This window comes from Gadus morhua, chromosome 16 (assembly GCF_902167405.1).
Source record: "Gadus morhua chromosome 16, gadMor3.0, whole genome shotgun sequence".
NCBI classification, from domain to species: Eukaryota; Metazoa; Chordata; class Actinopteri; order Gadiformes; family Gadidae; genus Gadus; species Gadus morhua.
In genome coordinates this window covers 5,828,420-5,847,421 of record NC_044063.1, presented here as the reverse complement: position 1 = coordinate 5,847,421, position 19,002 = coordinate 5,828,420, and the positions used below count along the sequence as shown (strand labels likewise).

General features: G+C 46.6%; 1 protein-coding gene across 1 annotated transcript; it reads right to left on the bottom strand.

Annotated features, from left to right (window-relative positions):
- Positions 1-12,879: 12,879 nt before the first annotated feature.
- fam181b (family with sequence similarity 181 member B) lies at positions 12,880-18,475 on the bottom strand. Its single transcript, XM_030380791.1, has one exon. The coding sequence runs from the start codon at positions 14,825-14,827 to the stop codon at positions 13,595-13,597; it is 1,233 nt and encodes a 410-aa protein (XP_030236651.1). The 5' UTR covers positions 14,828-18,475; the 3' UTR covers positions 12,880-13,594.
- Between the last annotated feature and the right edge of the window lie 527 nt (positions 18,476-19,002).

The following is a 19,002-nucleotide window of genomic DNA, read 5'->3' as shown; positions in this document are numbered from 1 at the left end:
CTTTGATTGGTTGAAGGAAATGTTTTAACGACTTTGTGTGTCAGGTGTACACATGATTATATGGTTGAATGTTTTGGAATTAATTCACAACATTTTCTCGAATGTCTGTTTTAATTCACAAAGAAGCTAACTTTATACACTGTTTATGTTTGAAGTAATATGGTGCAAGTACTCATCCAATACTGTGGAAAAATAATTTATGTTTAAAGTAAAAGGCTATTTCAGAATAAAACCATTTGCACGCTTATCCATTACAGTTACCTAGTTTGCCCTTCATTTGTCACACACACACACACGCACGCACGCACGCACGCACGCACGCACGCACGCACGCACGCACACACACACACACACACACACACACACACACACACACACACACACACACACACACACACACACACACACACACATGCACACACACACACACACACACACTCACACAAATAACAGCAAATGCCTTTCTCTGGACTATGTTATTTCATGCACCGGTGATCAGCTGGCTGGGTTTAGGGTGTGTGTAGGACATTCCACGGTTGTGCACTCATTTCATCATTGTTGATTTTAAACAGGTTACCGTTGGAAAACGGCTAGGTTACTTATAGGACGTATACGCCATCTGTCACATTTTCATTTAGAATCCATATCCTCAATTAAGGAATAACAACAGAAATCCGCGGTGAGTCATGTGTTAGCGTAAAAGTCACCAGGCACTCAAAGTTTTGTGTTTGGTGCCATTTGGACTATAAAAAAATTATTTTGACTTCAGCCCTTTCTTATTAAACCCAGGTATGACCCAGTGCCAGGCTATGAGACCAGTAACCAGGGGATCATTATCCAGTCCGCTGAAGAAGGCTCGGTGGCTCAATTAGTCGTTGCGTTGTTAATTGGTCGTTGGCTGGTTGTTGGTTGGTTGTTGGTTGGCCAGAGGAAAAGGCCCTGGCGTCCTTTGGGCTCCATAAAGGAGATGAGGGAGGGAACACAGCGGCCATCTTGGAAGATGGAGTCTGATGAGAGGCAAGCAGCTGTTTGTCATTTGTCTTCGAAGTGCCAGTGGAGCAGCAACAGAAGCAGCTGCTCCAGAAGGACCCTCCACGTATTAAACTCACATCTGTTACCCAGTGTGGCTGGGAACGGCCTGCGAAAACTCACTGGGAACAAAAGAAAAATCTGAGTTGTTCCCCAAACATTCCTGAGGAGATACCTTGAGTTTCGAGAGAAGGACGGGAATTGTGTGACTTCCTCGAGTACAAAAGTCAATGCGGAGAGAGAATAGCAAGAGAGCTTTTTGCTTTTCAGTTCTCAAACTAAAGTCAGGAGAAGTCAGAAGTTTGTTGCTACACAGGGTTTCATCTCGACGATGGTCTCTCAATAGTTCACACATCCGTGAGGAAGGAAGGCAGGGCCTCGGAGAGGGGGGAGGACCCCCCCGAGGGAACAGGGGGGATCGTTAGGGAGACGTTCGTTAGAGCGGAGCAGCTTTCTCAGACCAGAGCTCAGGATGATCCAGTTGGGTAGACAGTGCAGCAGACACCCTACAAACAGAGTAAACACGCTCAAACACTGGCAGTCGTCCACAGGTACAGCTAACAACCTGGGGGTCACAAAGAACCTCACAGCCGACAGAGAAGTCAAAATGGGAGGCACAAGAAAAAGTGGTCTTGTGGTTAAGATATCCATTGTCTGATGATCGTGGGTCATATACGATCAAATAAAACAAAAAGTATAATAAAATGTGGCCGTGGCTAAGTTAGATTATCACTGAGTTCATCCTCGTCCGACCTCTTCATAAAATCCTTAAAAGGTTCAAGTAAATGCTCCAATATTTCAGTCCCGGCAAAGAAAGCAGAGAGATATGGGTTCCATTGCCGTCTAAAAGTTATTGATTCTACAATTACGAGTGGTAATCAAATTAAAATTGATAAGGATCTTTTACTTTCAACCAGTCGAAAAAGCACTAAGAGCACCTTTATCTTAACTCTTACATTCATTAGCACACCTAAATTAACGCTAACGTCAGACCTTCTTAGCATCGATGGAAGCTAACAAGGGGACAATGAGCGATGTGTCTTTGTGTGCACAGAAAACATTTAAGGTTATTGAACGGCAGAGTATATTACTATTTAATACTGCTGTTTTAATCCAAAGCGATTAACAGTAAAGTCATACACAAGTTATTAAGGAGCAGGCTGGGGGGCTAAGGCATCTTGTTGGAAGAAGCTTCCGGGTAGATTGTGTGTAGACTTTGGGGATCGAACACATTGCCTTTCAGGCTTGAACCCCCTAGTAACGAACCATTTTTCAATTATCTCTCATGTAATTGTTTTGCGGCGGATGTGATGGGATGATGGGATTTTAACGTTCTAATTCAAGACGTTTCTGCAACGCATTCACTTTCCACAAGGTTTGTTGCTCAAGGGCTGCTGTTTTATTGAAGGGAAATATTACTGTAAAAAAAAAACATTTTTGTTACTTGCCGATTTGTGGAGCAATAGCCATGCAGGGCACTGGTGTTGTGCAACTCCATTATTGTTTAGTTTGCTGATGGATAAACACACGGCCTAATCCTCTTATAGGAAGTGCTGAGCTCAACGTGCATTGGAAAATAGGATGCAGCGATGGTGGGGAGTTGAACAAATAATACCATTACAAGCACCAAACGTTGGTAAATCTTCGAAATTGCACACAATGAATAAACGGCCGACTAACTGCGGAGAGGTCCTGGATTCGATCCCCTACGTCCGCTACGTGTAGACATCCTAACCCTTACCTGCTGCATAAAGACATGTACCAGTATTCGTCTAACTCCTACCTGCTCCTTAATGACCTGTCTCTGTATTTATTGTCCAACCCCTACCTGCTTCTTAATGGTCTATCTCTGTCTTAACTGTCCAACCCCTACCTGCTCCTTAATTACACGTCTATGTATTCACTGTCCAACCCCTACCTGCTCCTTAATGGCTTGTCTCTGTCTTAACTTTCGTACCCCTACCTGCTCCTTAACGACACTTGTATTCACTGTCCAACCCCTACCTGCTCCTTAACGACACTTGTATTCACTGTCCAACCCCTACTTGCTCCTTAATGACCGGTCTTTGTATCAACTTTCTACTTTACGTACTTAGGATAAAATGATCTGATAAAGAAAACACCATAACAACAGCATGTCGAACGATTTAAAATAACTGGCGCAGATTTGACCAGAATAATCGACATGTGCCTGAGGACTTTGAAAAACACTTCAGTTAGAAAACAAGATGATGTACAATCTTCAGCAGTGCCTCCTCACACACGTGACATTATGCTTGTTCAGCAGAGAGAGAGAGAGAGTCAGAAAACAGGCACTGCACAGTTGCAATACCATGTTTCCTTTTCCAATTATTTTCTTTATGATGCTCCCTCTATTTATGATACCCTATCACACAGTTTCATGGCTCACTGTAAACAAAACGCAGGCCGTCTCCCCTTCTGAATAAATGTTTTTTTTTCCCTGCAGAGACGAAAACTCCCAACCAAAATATCATGCGGTGAAGTTTTACTCCGCTCTCACAAAAAACCTTCTCTTCTTGTGAATCAAACTCTGCCTCTATTTAGACACAAGGAAAACAATTCATTAAACACGAGGCCTCCATCATTCAAACTCCACACACAGAGACACAGAGACAGAGACAGAGAGAGAGCGTTTGCAGGAAGCACCAGAAACTAAATAAATACTTTTTCATTCACGGTAATGATGCTGGAGACAACTATACCAACACAAACACACAAGAGAGACAAGAACAAGAGAAACTATATTGATAGCAACTACAGTGTGAAAACTATACACACAAAACTACAGATTAAACCAACACGCAATACCACAACTAGACCCAGAACTACACAGTAGTTAAAAAATACAAAGAAACGAAACTACAGAGAAAATAAATGACATGGTAACAACAAGTGAGCTTGACTAAGCAGTAACAAAGAACAGTATTATAGTTTATATGGTATAGTATAGCAGAAATGCTGTCAAGGCAGACCAGAGCTTGCAGTAATCTTGGTCTGTATCTGCGCCCTGGAATCTGAATGAGTCTTTTTTTTTCTGTGGAAATAATGTTCACAACAGTAATATGTCATATTACATAGTACGCCGCGATCGCGGATAGTTACACATTCATAGAAATGTCCAGCCTTGTAAATCGAATTCCCACCTTGTTATTTCCAACTGTAGATCGAAAAATGAAATAATAATAGCAATCCAAAGAGATTCAGGAGCATTTCTCCATCTGCCAACTCGATATAATTACTGGCAGGGAAACAGCAGACATCATGACACATGTTGTAATTGGATAGACGGCGGTGTTGATTGACAGCCCTGGATTTGAATAAGTGAAACAGTCTAGACAGAACTGATGCATGGGGTGACAGAGTCTCTGCACATAGGTGTTACCAGAACCTGGTCCCATTACAGACCTCTCCAGACTGTCTGTCCCCAGAGGGGCTTGGGGACCTCAGGAACCTAGACCAGAAACCTAGAGCCTTTATAGAGACCAGAGGTATTGAAGACCCTGTAAGACCAGAAACCTAGACCCTTTAGGGAGACCAGAAACATAGACCCTGTAATCCAGAAACATAGACCCTTTAGAGAGACCAGAGATATTCAAGACCCTGTAAGACCGGAAACTTAGACCAAGTAGAGACCTTGTAGAGGCTAGAGACATGGAACTTGGAAAGACCAGAGACCCTACTGGGAAAGACCAGAGACCAGGAAGTTATCAGAGTGATAGTCTTGCATCTTACTGAATGCAGACTGTTGTGGATTTCTGTAACAACTAGTGTTGGTGTCTCTCGCCCCATTACCAGGACTGACTCACAGTGTGTGTGTGTGTGTGTGTGTGTGTGTGTGTGTGTGTGTGTGTGTGTGTGTGTGTGTGTGTGTGTGTGTGTGTGTGTGTGTGTGTGTGTGTGTGTGTGTGTGCGTGCGTGTGTGCGTTTCCCTTCCCATCTCTTTAGCGGTAGATGATGTTGCAATTTCTATCCCTGGCAGACATTTTGCCACACATTTCACCCCCCTCCTTCTCCTTCCTTTCCTCCCCCTCCTCCTCCCCCTCCTCCTCCCCCTCCTCCACCCCCGCAGCAGCAGCAGCAGCAGCAGCTCGTACAAAAGTCCAGACCTCGTTACAGAAACGACAAGCCCAAAATAGACGACCCTCTTCATGCTTTATCCTCGAGATGGTCTGCAAACAGCCGATACAGTGCCCTTCACCCCTCCTCCAGTGCCTCCACCCACCCCCTCCATCAAGAGGAAACGCTCCAGCCGTTATGAGTGTGGAGAGCACACCCCGGAATGGGATTTAGGGGGGGGCTCTCTGGGAGATTATGAAGGGCTCCGGCGGGGATCCGCAGGTAGGATGAGACGACTTGCTCGGCCCCGTCATTCACTCCCCTGTACATCAGATCCTCGATGAGATACAGAGGCAGATAAAGCCCCTTCACACCTCAAACTCCTCTCTCTCGCTCTCTCTGCCTCTCTCTCTCTCTCCCTCTTATCCCCTCCTCCGCCCCCCCCTCCTTCCCCCTCCTGATAGTGGTCAAGGAGATATCTCACCGTATTGTTGACAAGTCGGCGTCATATTGTCACTGTCGACCAGGGCGCTTAGGAGGAAATGTGGTATCTCAGGTGAAAACTCCATCAGTCTCCCTATGTGGTTTCTAGGGATAGACAAACAGACAATGAAAAGTCGACGGATCATGGAAGGTCCATCATAGCCTCACTATGTTGTCTCTCATATGACACCTATAAGAGAATCAAAATTGCTACCACTGCCTCGCTTACAGGTTTCTTAATTAAAAAGTACCAGAGAATGAAATGTATATCATAGCCTCGCTATAAAGCTCCTTCAGTGAATGAAGAGTACTCAAATGAAGTGTACCAAGGAATCAACAGCATGTCAGAATATTAAAAGTCTACCGTATAACGAAAAGTTTGTCATGGCCGTACAATGTGGTTTCTAAGAAGAAAAGTCGATCAGAGAATCAAAAGTCGATCAGAGAATAAAAAGCCTTTCAGAAGCTCACTATATGGTTCCCAAATCAAGGGAAACGCATATCATATCCACATCGTGCCATGGGTTTCCCAGATGAGAAGTCAATCAAAGCCACGATGGAGTGTATGCTTTCAGCCTCTCACTGTGTGCCTCTGTTTGTTCTGAACCAAGTCAGTACTCTCCATCGCTGGAGTGAGACAATCTCAAAAAGAGTGTGATTATAGATAAATTAGACCCCCCAGGTAGACACATGAGTGGGCAGGAAAGCCTAGTGGCTAAGTTTATCGACTCCCAGCCCGAATGTTATGGGTATGAACCCCAAATGTCTGCACTGGACCTGTGGACATCCTTAAGATAAGATGCCCCAACCCCCTCCCTGATCCCTCATGACCTGGATATATATTATCCAATTTAGTCTGGGAATAAATTGCCAGGCCAATACATGAATCGCATGCGGTTGGATCCAGAGAGAAGGATTGCTGTGATATACAGAGTTAAAAGGCATATGAGCAATATGTAGAAACACACCCCACTAACAACAAACAACTCCATTAGTAGACAACAAACGATCTCATATCTCATATCTCCGCTGACATTTGAAATCGTATAAAAGAGCAACACCTGAATCAAGCGAACAAGGTACAATCCACTTCGAAATTCTTCCATATTTTTTTTGCCAGATAAGAAATAGAAGACAAGAAATGATAGTAAGAAATCGAAGGGGCACAATTATCCTTAGATTTTTTTTTCGAATATGTAATTTAATGGTCTTCCAACAGTGGAAGATTCAGCCAATCAGGTCCCTCTGATAAGTCCCCTGTTGGCAGATGATCTCTACTCACACTACTTTCTGAGCCGGGTTTCAGGGGATACTGCGCAGGCTTTCTGGTAGAGAAGTCATTAGAGTTAAGCTCTGCACCTCCTCCTCCTCCTCCTCCTCCTCCTCCTCCTCCTCTTCCGTTCTTCTCCTGTCAATTGCGCTCTCTCCAGGTGTCACTAATTAGTTCTTCTACTCATCTGCACCTGTGCCCGCTTTCTCTTTTCTTTTAAGATCATCCGGAGGAGAGATGTGCATCTCTCTGCCTTTCTATATCTTACTCTCTCTCGTTCTTACACTCTCGCCTTCTCTCTGTATCCCTGTCTCGTTCTCGCCCTCTCCCTCCCGCTCAGTATCCGTGTCCACCCTCCCTTTATCTTACTCTCCTTCTCTACATTAGCTGTTCTTATTTATCGTTCTTAACCCTCTGCTTCCCTTCCATTTCCTCTATGTTAAAGGTTGGTTGGGGCTCATGTTTTTGGGCAGTTTGCTGTAGTTCTTCACTCCAATCTCCCATTAGTATAGATTTCAAAACTTTCCTAAACCAGCAAGTCTGGCACTTCATGGTTCACTATCAGGTTCTGTAACAAGTGTTCAAGACAGAGCGGATTCGGCTTGGAATTTCATAGTGAAACTGATTTCCCTCTGAAATTTGAATCAGATTGCCGATCGCACATTGATCAACCGAGGTCCTCCCACAACGAGTCGTTTGTTTGATCTAACCACTCGACAGTTTAAGTCCAACATATTTGCTTTCCAAATGTATTTGCTTTCCGATTTATTTATTTCTCTCTGGGATGGATGCCTCTGATGTCGGCCTACTATTAATTAACGCTGTGTATTTTTTCTGTGCTCACACCAGCCTTCCAGGCAGCAGTCCTGGAGCTGCTTTGCTAACCAACTTAACCAAATAAACAACGAAACAAAGTGACCGAGCAATAAATAAATATTCCATCATGACTGGCATTTATCGCAGGGAAATAATGGCGTCAGAGAACAGGCAGTGTGAACTGGTTTCAACTGGAAACCTCCATGACACGATCTTTGAGAAATATCTTTGAATGTTAAATTATTCTGCTCACTATTACCCTCTCCACAAATGGGATGGAGAGCATTCTGAGGTCCACCGTCCACAATAATGAAGATCATAAAACGCACATATATTCTCCTCAGTTTTGGCCTTCTGTCTAAACAAAAACTGGTTTATAAGGATAAAAAGACGCTCTACCAAATTGATGCATAAAAAATACAGCTGCCCTTGCATTTGCCTTGGCACACTTAAACGTGTTTAAAGTTACTACTTTTAAACTCAATTATCTAGCCTGCTTTAAGATACTTCTTCTTACAAAGTAAATCTGTTAATGAATCAGAAAATGATTGTTGTACCCTGCCAACCATTATACAATTACACCATTACATTAAATGGGTGATTACCCTGCACTTCTCAAGAATAACCAAGCACTAAAATCAAAACCACAGGATCGAACCGGCACACATGCTTGATGTCACAGCCCAGGCCAAAGGTTTATGGCCCGTGACATCACTTACAGTAACCTGTTTACTCCCATAGAGGGTGCTGTCCTTACCGTGTGATTTTAGCATTTGGTCTGACCCTTTAACACACACACACACACACAAACGCAGAGGCGCTGCATCCCATTAGGCATACCAGGCAATTGCTTGGGGCCCCGCAATTGCTTGGGGCCCCGGGCCACTACTAGGGGGCCCCCTAGAGCCAAAAAAAAATAAATAATAATAATCGATCGCTCCTGCACACACACACACACACACACACACACACACACACACACACACACACACACACACACACACACACACACCACACAAAGATAAAGTCACAACAGAACCATCAATTACTGAACTCATTCAGATTGACAGGAATGCTTTTTTACATCATTTTTAATGAAGGTGATTTGCATGACGGATTATTGTATGCGTTCTGGTTGCATCTGTAGATTAAAACAGCTCAACCTCCAAGGCAGGATTCTGAAAGTCTGGCTGAGACTTGAATGTGCGAGTCACAATTGTTATCTCACAAAAAAAATATCCTTGGACACGAGCTAGGGAGAACCAGCCCATCAGAGCGGCAAATAGTGGGACATGAATTGAATTGGAAAAGACTTGATCTTGTTTAGATTTTTTATCTTTTTCAGAAGCAACATATCTCCCATGAATGTAGCGGGTGTTTTGATTATTGCTTTGGCAACAGTGGTTGGAATTATTGATCAGGCAAATTGGTTGTCAGGCAGGTTAAAGAGCAGGCCAACTCTTAATAGCTAGACCAAATACGTAGACAAGAGCAAGGACTCGATGGGCACCAGTGGCAGACAGTTGTTGCTAAAGTTCTTATGATGAACTGGGATCGAGGTTTGATTCATTTTCACACAGACTACCTTCACGTTTGGTTTAGAGGCACAGCTATTGAACCAAGTTTATAAACTGTCACCAGTCAAAAGTTTAGGTGTACGATTAAGGAGGGTTAAGTTGAAATGGCCACAGCCTAGGCGTGGCAGTATTATGGTATGAGCAGTTTTAGGGATCGAACAGGATGTCACTGCTGTGCAAGCTCCTGTCACGGGCGCTTTGTTCAGCATCCTATATTGTCCCTGACACTATTTCAAATTAGAAACGTGCGACATATCCTTTTGACAAGCGCAAGGGCAACAAAGCAGGCTGCCTTATAAAGACATTAACGAAGCAGTTCTGAATGTGTCGGAATCACCAGGAAGGGGACATTGAATATTTTGTTGATTTTATTGAAGCACCATTTGTCACAGGTGTCGCACATGATGCTAATTAAGGGACTGCTACTTGTATGTATCGGGGCGTGGGTAGTAGACTTATCTGCAATAGTTTGGTCTATTACCTGGGCCCTGGTACAAAGAAGTAGCAGACCAATCATTAGCGTTATGATGATTGGTCTGACACCTGTGTTTATCCTATAATGATTCCTCTGTTAAAATGGTCCATTAAGCCAGCCGTTTTTATGTTACGTAAATGGTGTTACGTACGTATGTTACGTTATGTTTTTATGTTACGTAAATGGAGTGGGACTAGCGGGGCCAGTTTGGGCTTATGCTTGTGATTGGTCATCTTTAGGCTTAGTGCCATTGGTCAACCAAGTGTGAGGTCACTTCTAATTGTTCTATGTCCTAATTGGAGGTATCCCGATAATGTCCAGCTATGCCCACTGGACCACAAAAACACAAAAAACAAACCTTAATCAGGGAAATTACGGATTTGGGGGTCCAGGGATTTCACCCAAAACATAACCTCACGATTCACAAGGATGACTTATGAAAACTTTGGACATTTCTCTGTATGGTTAGGATTTCAGTTGGCAAACAGGTGATTGTAATGAGACAGAGGTCAATCATTGAATCGATCATTGTGGCCAGAATGTGTAGCAGCATATATTGTCGGGCCTTCCACTTCCCCAGAATGCTGAATATTAATGAAAGACATGAACTGAGAGGCAAACAGGCCATGGAGCTACAACAGCCGAATGTTAAAGATGGGGGCGTTGTTTAAAGTTGTAAGTCGATCAGGAAATCTGCAGCGATCACAGATCAAGGCCATGGCTTAGGACACACACACACACACACACACACACACACACACACACACACACACACACACACACACACACACACACACACACACACACACACACACACACACACACGATGCATTAGATTCCATATATTCAGCAATATTTTCTGCACGTCCCTGTAACTCACCCGTATGGGTAGCAACACGTGAAGACTCCCTGAATACAGAAATGTGTTGCCCCGGGTTTAATACGCCATGTGGGTGTGGTGCGAGTCCAACATCCGCTTGTCAAGGTGCTCTCTCTCTCTCTGCGCGGGAGCAATAATCAATGGCCATTGTTAAATGCACACTAAGTGATGTCCTATAGGTGCCCACGTAAGGTTTTGTTGAAACAAAAGCTTTTGCCGGCCTCACATGGAAAAGGCGTCGGATTGATCGGGAAGGCGTTCGCGTTTTGCTAGAGAGTTTACTGAGAGGGGCATACGGGTTGTAACTATCGGATTACCGCCCGCTTCCACTGGGGTGGAGTGAAAAACAATAGTAGGCCTCTACTCCGGGCTCGAGAAGGTCACCGGGAGGACGGCTGGTGCGGATGGAAGCTCTCCGGTGAAGCATTAAAAAAAGAAATAACAAATAACTGATGTAAAAGCTGCTTCTCCCTCAAGAGGATTGTTCCCTCTGTCTTGACAAACACGTGTGTGTGTGTGTGTGTGTGTGTGTGTGTGTGTGTGTGTGTGTGTGTGTGTGTGTGTGTGTGTGTGTGTGTGTGTGTGTGTGTGTGTGTTTGGTTTGAGTTGAGAGACAGGTTGCACTTGGAGACCGACCGGTTGATTATCTGGTTGACTCAGAGGAATCTGGCTTGATTCGTAATTCGCCGCCCTGCCAGGAGGAGAGATCTCGTTAATCGCCTTGATAAACATTACACTTCCAATGTCCAATAAACCAAAGCAGGGCTCCGCCGTGGCAGGCAGTTGGGTCTTTATCTGATACAAAATCCGCCAGCAGGCCTAGAGTGGAGAAGGAAATATATACGAGTTCTGTGTTCAGATGTCTTGCTCACATTTTGCTGCATGTTATGTGTGGCCAGATCTTGTTATTGGCCCCTATAACATAGAGGTTATTATTGACCGCCTTGAAGCGAATCAATGCTGTCTGGAGAACAATATTAGCCTGCAATGAAAACGCGAACCAGTGCTTACAGGAACACTGCAAAATAAAACCATGAATAATTTGTTGTCTATATTTGTCGTATAAAAATCACTCATTTCACGAATTCAGCTTTATCATTAATCAAATAATTATTAAATCATTAATAATAATTAATCTTCAAAAATCATTCAAGACAAAATAATTGATATATAATGGCATGGTGACTTTCGTGTGGTGTGAAACTTGCTCAGCGCCAACACAGCGAAAGAGCTAAAGGCGAATCCTAATGGAGCAACACTGTCACCTAGCGGCAGAATGGGTCCCTATTATCGGTCAGCGGAATATATAAAATCATTATGAACAACTTTCGTTGGTGTGAAGTTGTTTGAATTTATTCCAAGGTTAGTCAAGTGGTTGGTTTATTGGGGATAATACATTAACTCTGGAGCTAGAGGAGCCACTTAGCGGATATATTTGTTGTTGATTTTTCGGTCAAAACAGGAAACACTTCAGTATATCAAATAATAAGAGATCCGAAAATGGCCATCCAAAATTGAAGACAGCTTGTCCCTGAGCATGAATAGAGTGACGGTTTCCACTTTTGGAATGCAAATTGCAATACAACTCAGTAAATATCAATTTAAGAATATGCAATGACCACTTCCTCCACCAGGGGGCAGTAAACTCCCATTACTAAAACCATGTACGTCGCCCTAATTTAATGGCCTTGGTGACTGTACATTAAAAAATCCTACGTTGCACTCCTGTTCTTCAGAAAAAATCCGGGAACGATATTTCCCTCAACAACACAGTTTCTCTTTGGCAAATCATTCTTGTTCGACAGCAAAGGAAAATCTGAAATTATCGAAATAATAGCCCATATGAATGCATTGGTCATTGGTAGTCCAGCCGAATGAGATGATGATGGGCCAGCCAGGTCTTGGTGATGTTAGGGTGTATAAGCCCCTTTTTATAATCTTATGGTAACCGTTTTCAAATTATTTAAGATATTTTCACAACCAGGATTTAAAATAAAAAATACAAAATAAATAAAAGACGAGTTCCTGTAATCAGAATAAAGACCAGCTTTATTTCTCCATCTTGTTAAAACTAGAAGCACATTCTCTGCTAAACAACTCGCTCGGTTAATACATTCTCGGTCCGTAATCAAGGCTTATCTGTCCAATTAAATCAGTCCGCAATCATCACGGATCTGTAAGTGTGATGTCATTCTCTCACACACACACACACACACACACACACACACACACACACACACGCATTACACTCAAACACAGACGCATTACACACACACACACACGCATTAAACACGGACACACACACACATCCACACACACACAGTTATTAGAAATCCCTGTATTTTATGTTTTGAAAGATATAATATTCATGGAATAACATTTTAACCCGTTTAAAACAAAAGTTCTAACGATATCTCTAGGCTCTTGAAGTGTACGAAACTTCTTTTTTAGCAAAATACCAAAATACATAACAGTGTTGAAAGAAAAGGATGATATAAAATTCATTAATTTACACCAGATTAAAAACTTGTGGCTCACTTTCTGAGACAGGTCAACGTGTCACATGCTACGCCACAAGGTCAAAGTTCATCGACACAGAAACAAACGCACAGCACACGCACACACATACTCAACAACAGTACATACACACACGAGCACGCACCCACACTCAAATCCATGTTTATAGAGATGTCAATAGAGATGTGAAACCAACATACCACACAACCAATACACACTCATGCACACACACACACGTTTAAAGAGATGTCCATATATAGATAGGAAAACATCACACACAAAAAACTCCATACGTTAATAGAGATGTGAAACCAACGCACGCACGCACGCACGCACGCACGCACACACACACACACACACACACACACACACACACACACACACACACACACACACACACACACACACACACACACACACACACACACACACACACACACACACACACACACACACACTCTCTCCAGGTCTCATAGGGAGGAGAAGTGGGCTCTTCCGTAGCCCCCTCCCCCGCCCAGGTCGTAGGACAGGGTCGCGCCGGCAGAGTCTGAGAAGAAGTTGGGGAACGCCAAGCCGCACAGGGAGCCCTCCTCCACGTCCCCGCACACGCCGTCCCCCAGACTGTACAACGGAAGCTGCCCCCCCCCACCCCCTCCATGTCCTCCTCCTCCCTTCCTGAACTCCGCCGCCGTACATCCGCCCCATGGCTCCGGGTACAGCAGCCCCCCCAGCCCGTGGTGCGCGTCGAACGGCGCCCCGGCCTCCGAGCTCAGTGCCATCTCCGCCGGCGGCAGGTTCTGGAACAGCTCCCCGTGCTCCGCCTCCGCCGCCGCCGCCATGTTGCTGTAGTCCGGCCCCAGCAGCTCAAAGAACTCGGCCGCGTCGGGGTCCCCGCGCTCCAGCTCCCCGAGGGTCACGCCCGACGTGGAGCACGCCGGCCCCCCGGCGCCGCCGCCGCCGCCGTGCCGGCCGGCCGGCTCGGTGAAGAAGGACGGGGGCAGGTTGCGGTGGCGCAGCGGGGGCTTCCGGTTGGCCTTGCCCTCGCCGCGGGCGTCCTGGCCCGGGTTGAAGAGCGCCGCCAGGCTCTTGCTCTGCAGGCTGGCCTGGACGCCGCCGCCGCCGCCATTGTCCACCCCCCCCCGCTTGGGCAGGGCCTTCCCCTGCACGGGGCAGGGCGGCGGCGGCGGGCTGCCCTGGAGCCCCCCTGCGGGGGCCAGAGGGGGCGTCGGCGGGGAGCAGGTCATCAGCGGGGTCTTCCCCGGCTGCGGGTCTGCGTTGGCGGTGGGGCTGAGGACGCCGGTGCACCTCTTGATCTGCTTCTGGAGGTACTTCCGGTGGTTGACCTTCCGCTTGGACTTGACGGGCTTGTCCAGAGCCAGCTTGATGTTGCTGGAGGCCGAGTCGATGAAGCTCAGCAGGTCCCGGGTGGTCTCGCGGTACCCGCCGCCCTCCTCGTCCTCCTCCTGGTGGGGTTGGTGCTGCTGCTGCTGGTGCTGGTGGTGGTCATGGTGGTGGCGGTCGTGGTGCTGGTGGAGGTCCTGGTGGTGGTGGTGGTGGTGTTGGTGGTGGTGGTGGTTCTGCTGCTGCTGCTGCTGCTCAGCATGGAGAACGCCGTCCAGACCCCCTGGATCCGGGCTGTACTCCACCGTCGCGCCTCCACCCGGGAAGCAGAAACTCATGAACTGGGGGTTCATGACAGCCATCACGCTGCGGAGCTCACAGGCATCTGCCCAGATTCCACCCCCCCTTCCCGTCGGATCAAAAACACCAACGAGACGGACTCAGACCTCACCCTTCATTGCATCGTCCACCCTTGAAGCAGCTTCCTTAGACCAACTCTTGTCCCTGGTAAACTAAAAAAAACACACGGCCACACTCTCACACAACGGCAGCTCCGGTCGCCGTCATGGAAGTCCCTCCGTAAACAGTCCGGAGAGGAACTGTTGCACACAGAGGCAAGCAACAGGAGGAGGGCTGAGCCGAGGGGAGGGACTTGTGACATCACAACATCCAAAAGAAGGGAGGAGGGGTGGAGGGGTGGGGGTTTCGGGGGGCACACGGCCCAAAGGGATTTAACTCTTTGCTGCCATCCGACCACCTGCAAACCAAGAAGGGATTTCTGTGATGTTCCCTGCTGGGTGAAAGACAATGGCCGCGGCAAGGGAGCGTAGAGATGTGATGCTAGGGGTTCACGTGTCCTCTGAACCAAAGCATCGAGCTTTAGGGGATATTATTGTAAAACCCTGGCTGGATAAACCCCAACGTTAAAACCCTTCAAAACCAGCTCTTCCTGAACATCCGTGTTATTTTCAACATTATTTGAAAAGCGGTTTGATAAAAAACGTAAAGTGGAGAAAAAAGGAGCTACAAAACGGAGTAAACATGCCGAGACTCCGTTTGATGAATTGGAATAAACTCACAACACTTAAAAAAAAAAGCTTATTTTCTCTATTGATTCGCCTCTGCTCAGAAAGCCCTGAAAACGGTCAACCATTAAACCTTCCCATCCAGAAACAACTCGCTCGGCCCGTCAACCAGTGCTCTGGTCTCAACTCATTAATATTCCATTAACACAGCTAAACCCCGGCCCGCGGGGCGAGCGGGCCGGGGTTGTACAGTAACAACAAGCGCTTCTTCTTCTGTGTGAAAATCTCTCAGCCCCCAACAGATGCCCCGCCGACGTTACGAAGCAGAACCCAATCCCTGTCTCGTTCTAATCTTCAAGCCAGTCCACCAAGTTTATTTCTGGTGCATTCCCAGGGCTAGTGGGAACTTCTGCCCTGGCCTGATGACTATTATGGTCTGCCTTTGACATAAAGCCCTGCAGCCTCTAAATGGCTCTCCATTCTTGCGGGGTGGTGAAAGGGGCGCTTTGTGCCAGGGATTCATTAAAGTTCACCTCACAGCTCGCAGTAAAATACCTCGCAATAATGAACAGTCCATTTAACCAGAAAGTCCCGGGCCCCGAGCGGTTCAATTAAAAGGCGGAGGAAGTTTGGAGACAATGCCCCAACATGGTTAAAGATATGTTGACCTTAAGGCGAATCAGGCCATTGTTAGACTGTTGACAGATTGTTCTAAACATGATGTTTGGGTTTTGGGTCATCTAGGCGGGTTGTGGCTATATCTTGTCCTGGTTCACGGACCAATGTCTTCATATCCGTTGTTGGATCTAAAACACATAACCACTTGTTGTAATTCCTTTTTCCTATATGAACACAAACACGCATGTTGGTGTGCATTTGATATTATCCCAGATGTGCGTGTGTCTGTTTAGTCACAACTAATTGGGGTTTGGCTTTTCAGTTTACCATCACTGATAATGATTTTATTTTCCATTCCTTTTCTTAGTTTGGCGTAAAGTAAACTTTTGCTGCTTTTATTAAAGAGTGGTGGGGTTTTTCAACTGTTTATTGTCCATCTTGAGAGAGAGAGAGAGAGAGAGAGAGAGAGAGAGAGAGAGAGAGAGAGAGAGAGAGAGAGAGAGAGAGAGAGAGAGAGAGAGAGAGAGAGAGAGAGAGAGAGAGAGAGAGAGAGAGAGAGAGAGAGAGAGAGAGAGAGAGAGAGAGAGAGACTTAACGAGTGGGTCAGTTTTGTGTGAGGGAGGGAGGGAGTTGGGAGGGGGGGTGACCATAAAAGTGTTTTCTTATGCTAATTCCAGAAGGCAACGGGATAGTGCAACAGATAGCATTGATCTAATTAGCGCTAGCTTAACACAAACCCACCCCACCTAACCCCCCACCCCCCCAAACCAGCGCCCAAATCCAGGCGCCCAGAAAGCTACAAAACACAGCCACAACAAACGGCTACAAAACAAGCTACATTTCAGTGTTTCTTAATTTCTATTCAGATAGCCACTCACCTTGTGCTACACAAAAGGTATGACGCACACATTTATGGGAACTTAGGGGGTGAAAAAACCTACTTCGTCCTTTTTACAAAGCAACAACATATTCAGAAAAAATATCAAGAACAAATATCTTTTGAGAACACACCATTGGGCCGACAGCACACAAAAGACACAGATGTAGAAAAAAACCGAAGCTGAAAAAAACTGAAGCAGAAATGTTGCGGGACGACGGCGGGTTTGTGGAGAGATTAACGGCGGCCATCGCTCAACTCATTAAATCCACTCTTTGGTTTCGCTTCAGTTTTGGCAAAGTGACATCATCACAGACATGGCAACCAGACACCCCCACCACGTCCCCGTCCCCCCCGTCACGGGGGCTTTGGCTTGTGCTCTCGATGGTCATTCACATCGCCGACGCCGGCACTCCGATCCCGGAAACAAGACGCTTTTGTTCCTCCGAGGCCGACAGAGACGCCGGAAAAACCCACATAATGAGAGCGGAGGAGAAGCCTGTGAACGGTTAGGAGCGGTGTTTAGACATGAGCCATGAGCCATGAGCCATGAACGGATCTGTTTTATTATTCCAAGTATTCCATCAAAAATGACTTCCTTACAACTCACAAAAGGAAACCACCTTGCAAAGTTAGGCTACAAATGATAAGATGTCACCTCTTTTATTAGACCGCATTGAAAGCTTAGGATTCAGAAATTCAGAAACATGGGAATTCAAATTCGTATTCGTATTAGTATTAGTGCGAGCCCCCCAGCCCGCCCGTCGTCAACGACACCGTTCGATATTGTTCCGATATTGTTCGACATTGTTAAACATGTCTGCCACGCCTTCTGGACTGAGGATTCCCTTATTCAGCCCCAAGCCCCCCCCCTAAGGCCACTCAGGACCCTCTAGGCTGGCAACACAGGCTTTAGCCTCTTCCTACGTACGAGGTGTGTGTGTGTGTGTGTGTGTGTGTGTGCGTAGGCACGCATGTGTGTGTGGTCCGTTTGTGCGTAGCGGTGCGGTGATCAGGGTCACCCGGGTGGTAACAACACATTTGATTGATGGCCGTGTCAGCGTCTCCGAAAAGGCTCGCCGAAATTAATGACCTCCCAGTCCTGAGAAGGGTTTAAAACAGGAGGGACTTTTAGTGTCCCCACGTACCTCCTCCCCCATGTTTAGTGTGTGTCGGCGTTGTGGGGACCGGGGGATGGGGGGGGGGGCAGAACTCACTCAACCATGTGACTGACAATGTGGGTTCGGAGGAGGGGTGGGGGTGAGAAGTCCGGACTTTGTGTCTCTCGGGGGGGGAGTGGAATCAATCCACATAACTCTGCCGGCGTGGGGGATCCTCCCAAGTGAAGTCATGGCGAGGAATTACGGCCGCATAAACAAGGAAATAAACGGAGCGATTGGCGCTCCTGCGAAGGGGCAGTGGAGGAGGAGGAGGAGGAGGAGGTGGTGGAGGGGTTGGTGGAGGGGGAGGAGGAGGAGGTGGGGTTGGCGGTGGTGCTTTGTCATTGTTGCCCCAACGTGTATTTTTTTTTTTTTTTTTTTTTTTTTTTTCAACCAGTCCCCCGGGATCTTTATATGACACGAACCCACGGGCCCTTTCTTTAGAAACCACACCGTTGGCATTCTCCAGCCAATTAAACAGCCCCGACTTCACGGTGAACTACAAGCGACCCCCGCTACCTCCCCCCCCCCCCCCCCCCCTCTACCTCCCCCTCCCCCCGCCGGACCCGTTCGCTCACCCAGTTGAATGCTACCCCACACCCCATGCTTCTTTCTCTGTGCCCCCCCCCCCCGTGTGTGATATTATTAATAATACCAGCAGGGGGGGGTGTGGAGGAAAGGTGGAGGTGGGGGTGGAGGAGGACCCCTCTCGCTGCTGTAAGATTCGGGTGGGGTGCCAGCAGAGTGCTCGAACACTGGAGTACAGGTTCGAGAACCCCTCCAACACACACACACACACACACACACACACACACACACACACACACACACACACACACACACACACACACACACAC

Excerpts from the sequence above, each read along its gene's own strand:
- fam181b (XM_030380791.1), bottom strand. The coding sequence starts at position 14,827 with ATGGCTGTCATGAACCCCCAGTTCATGAGTTTCTGCTTCCCGGGTGGA.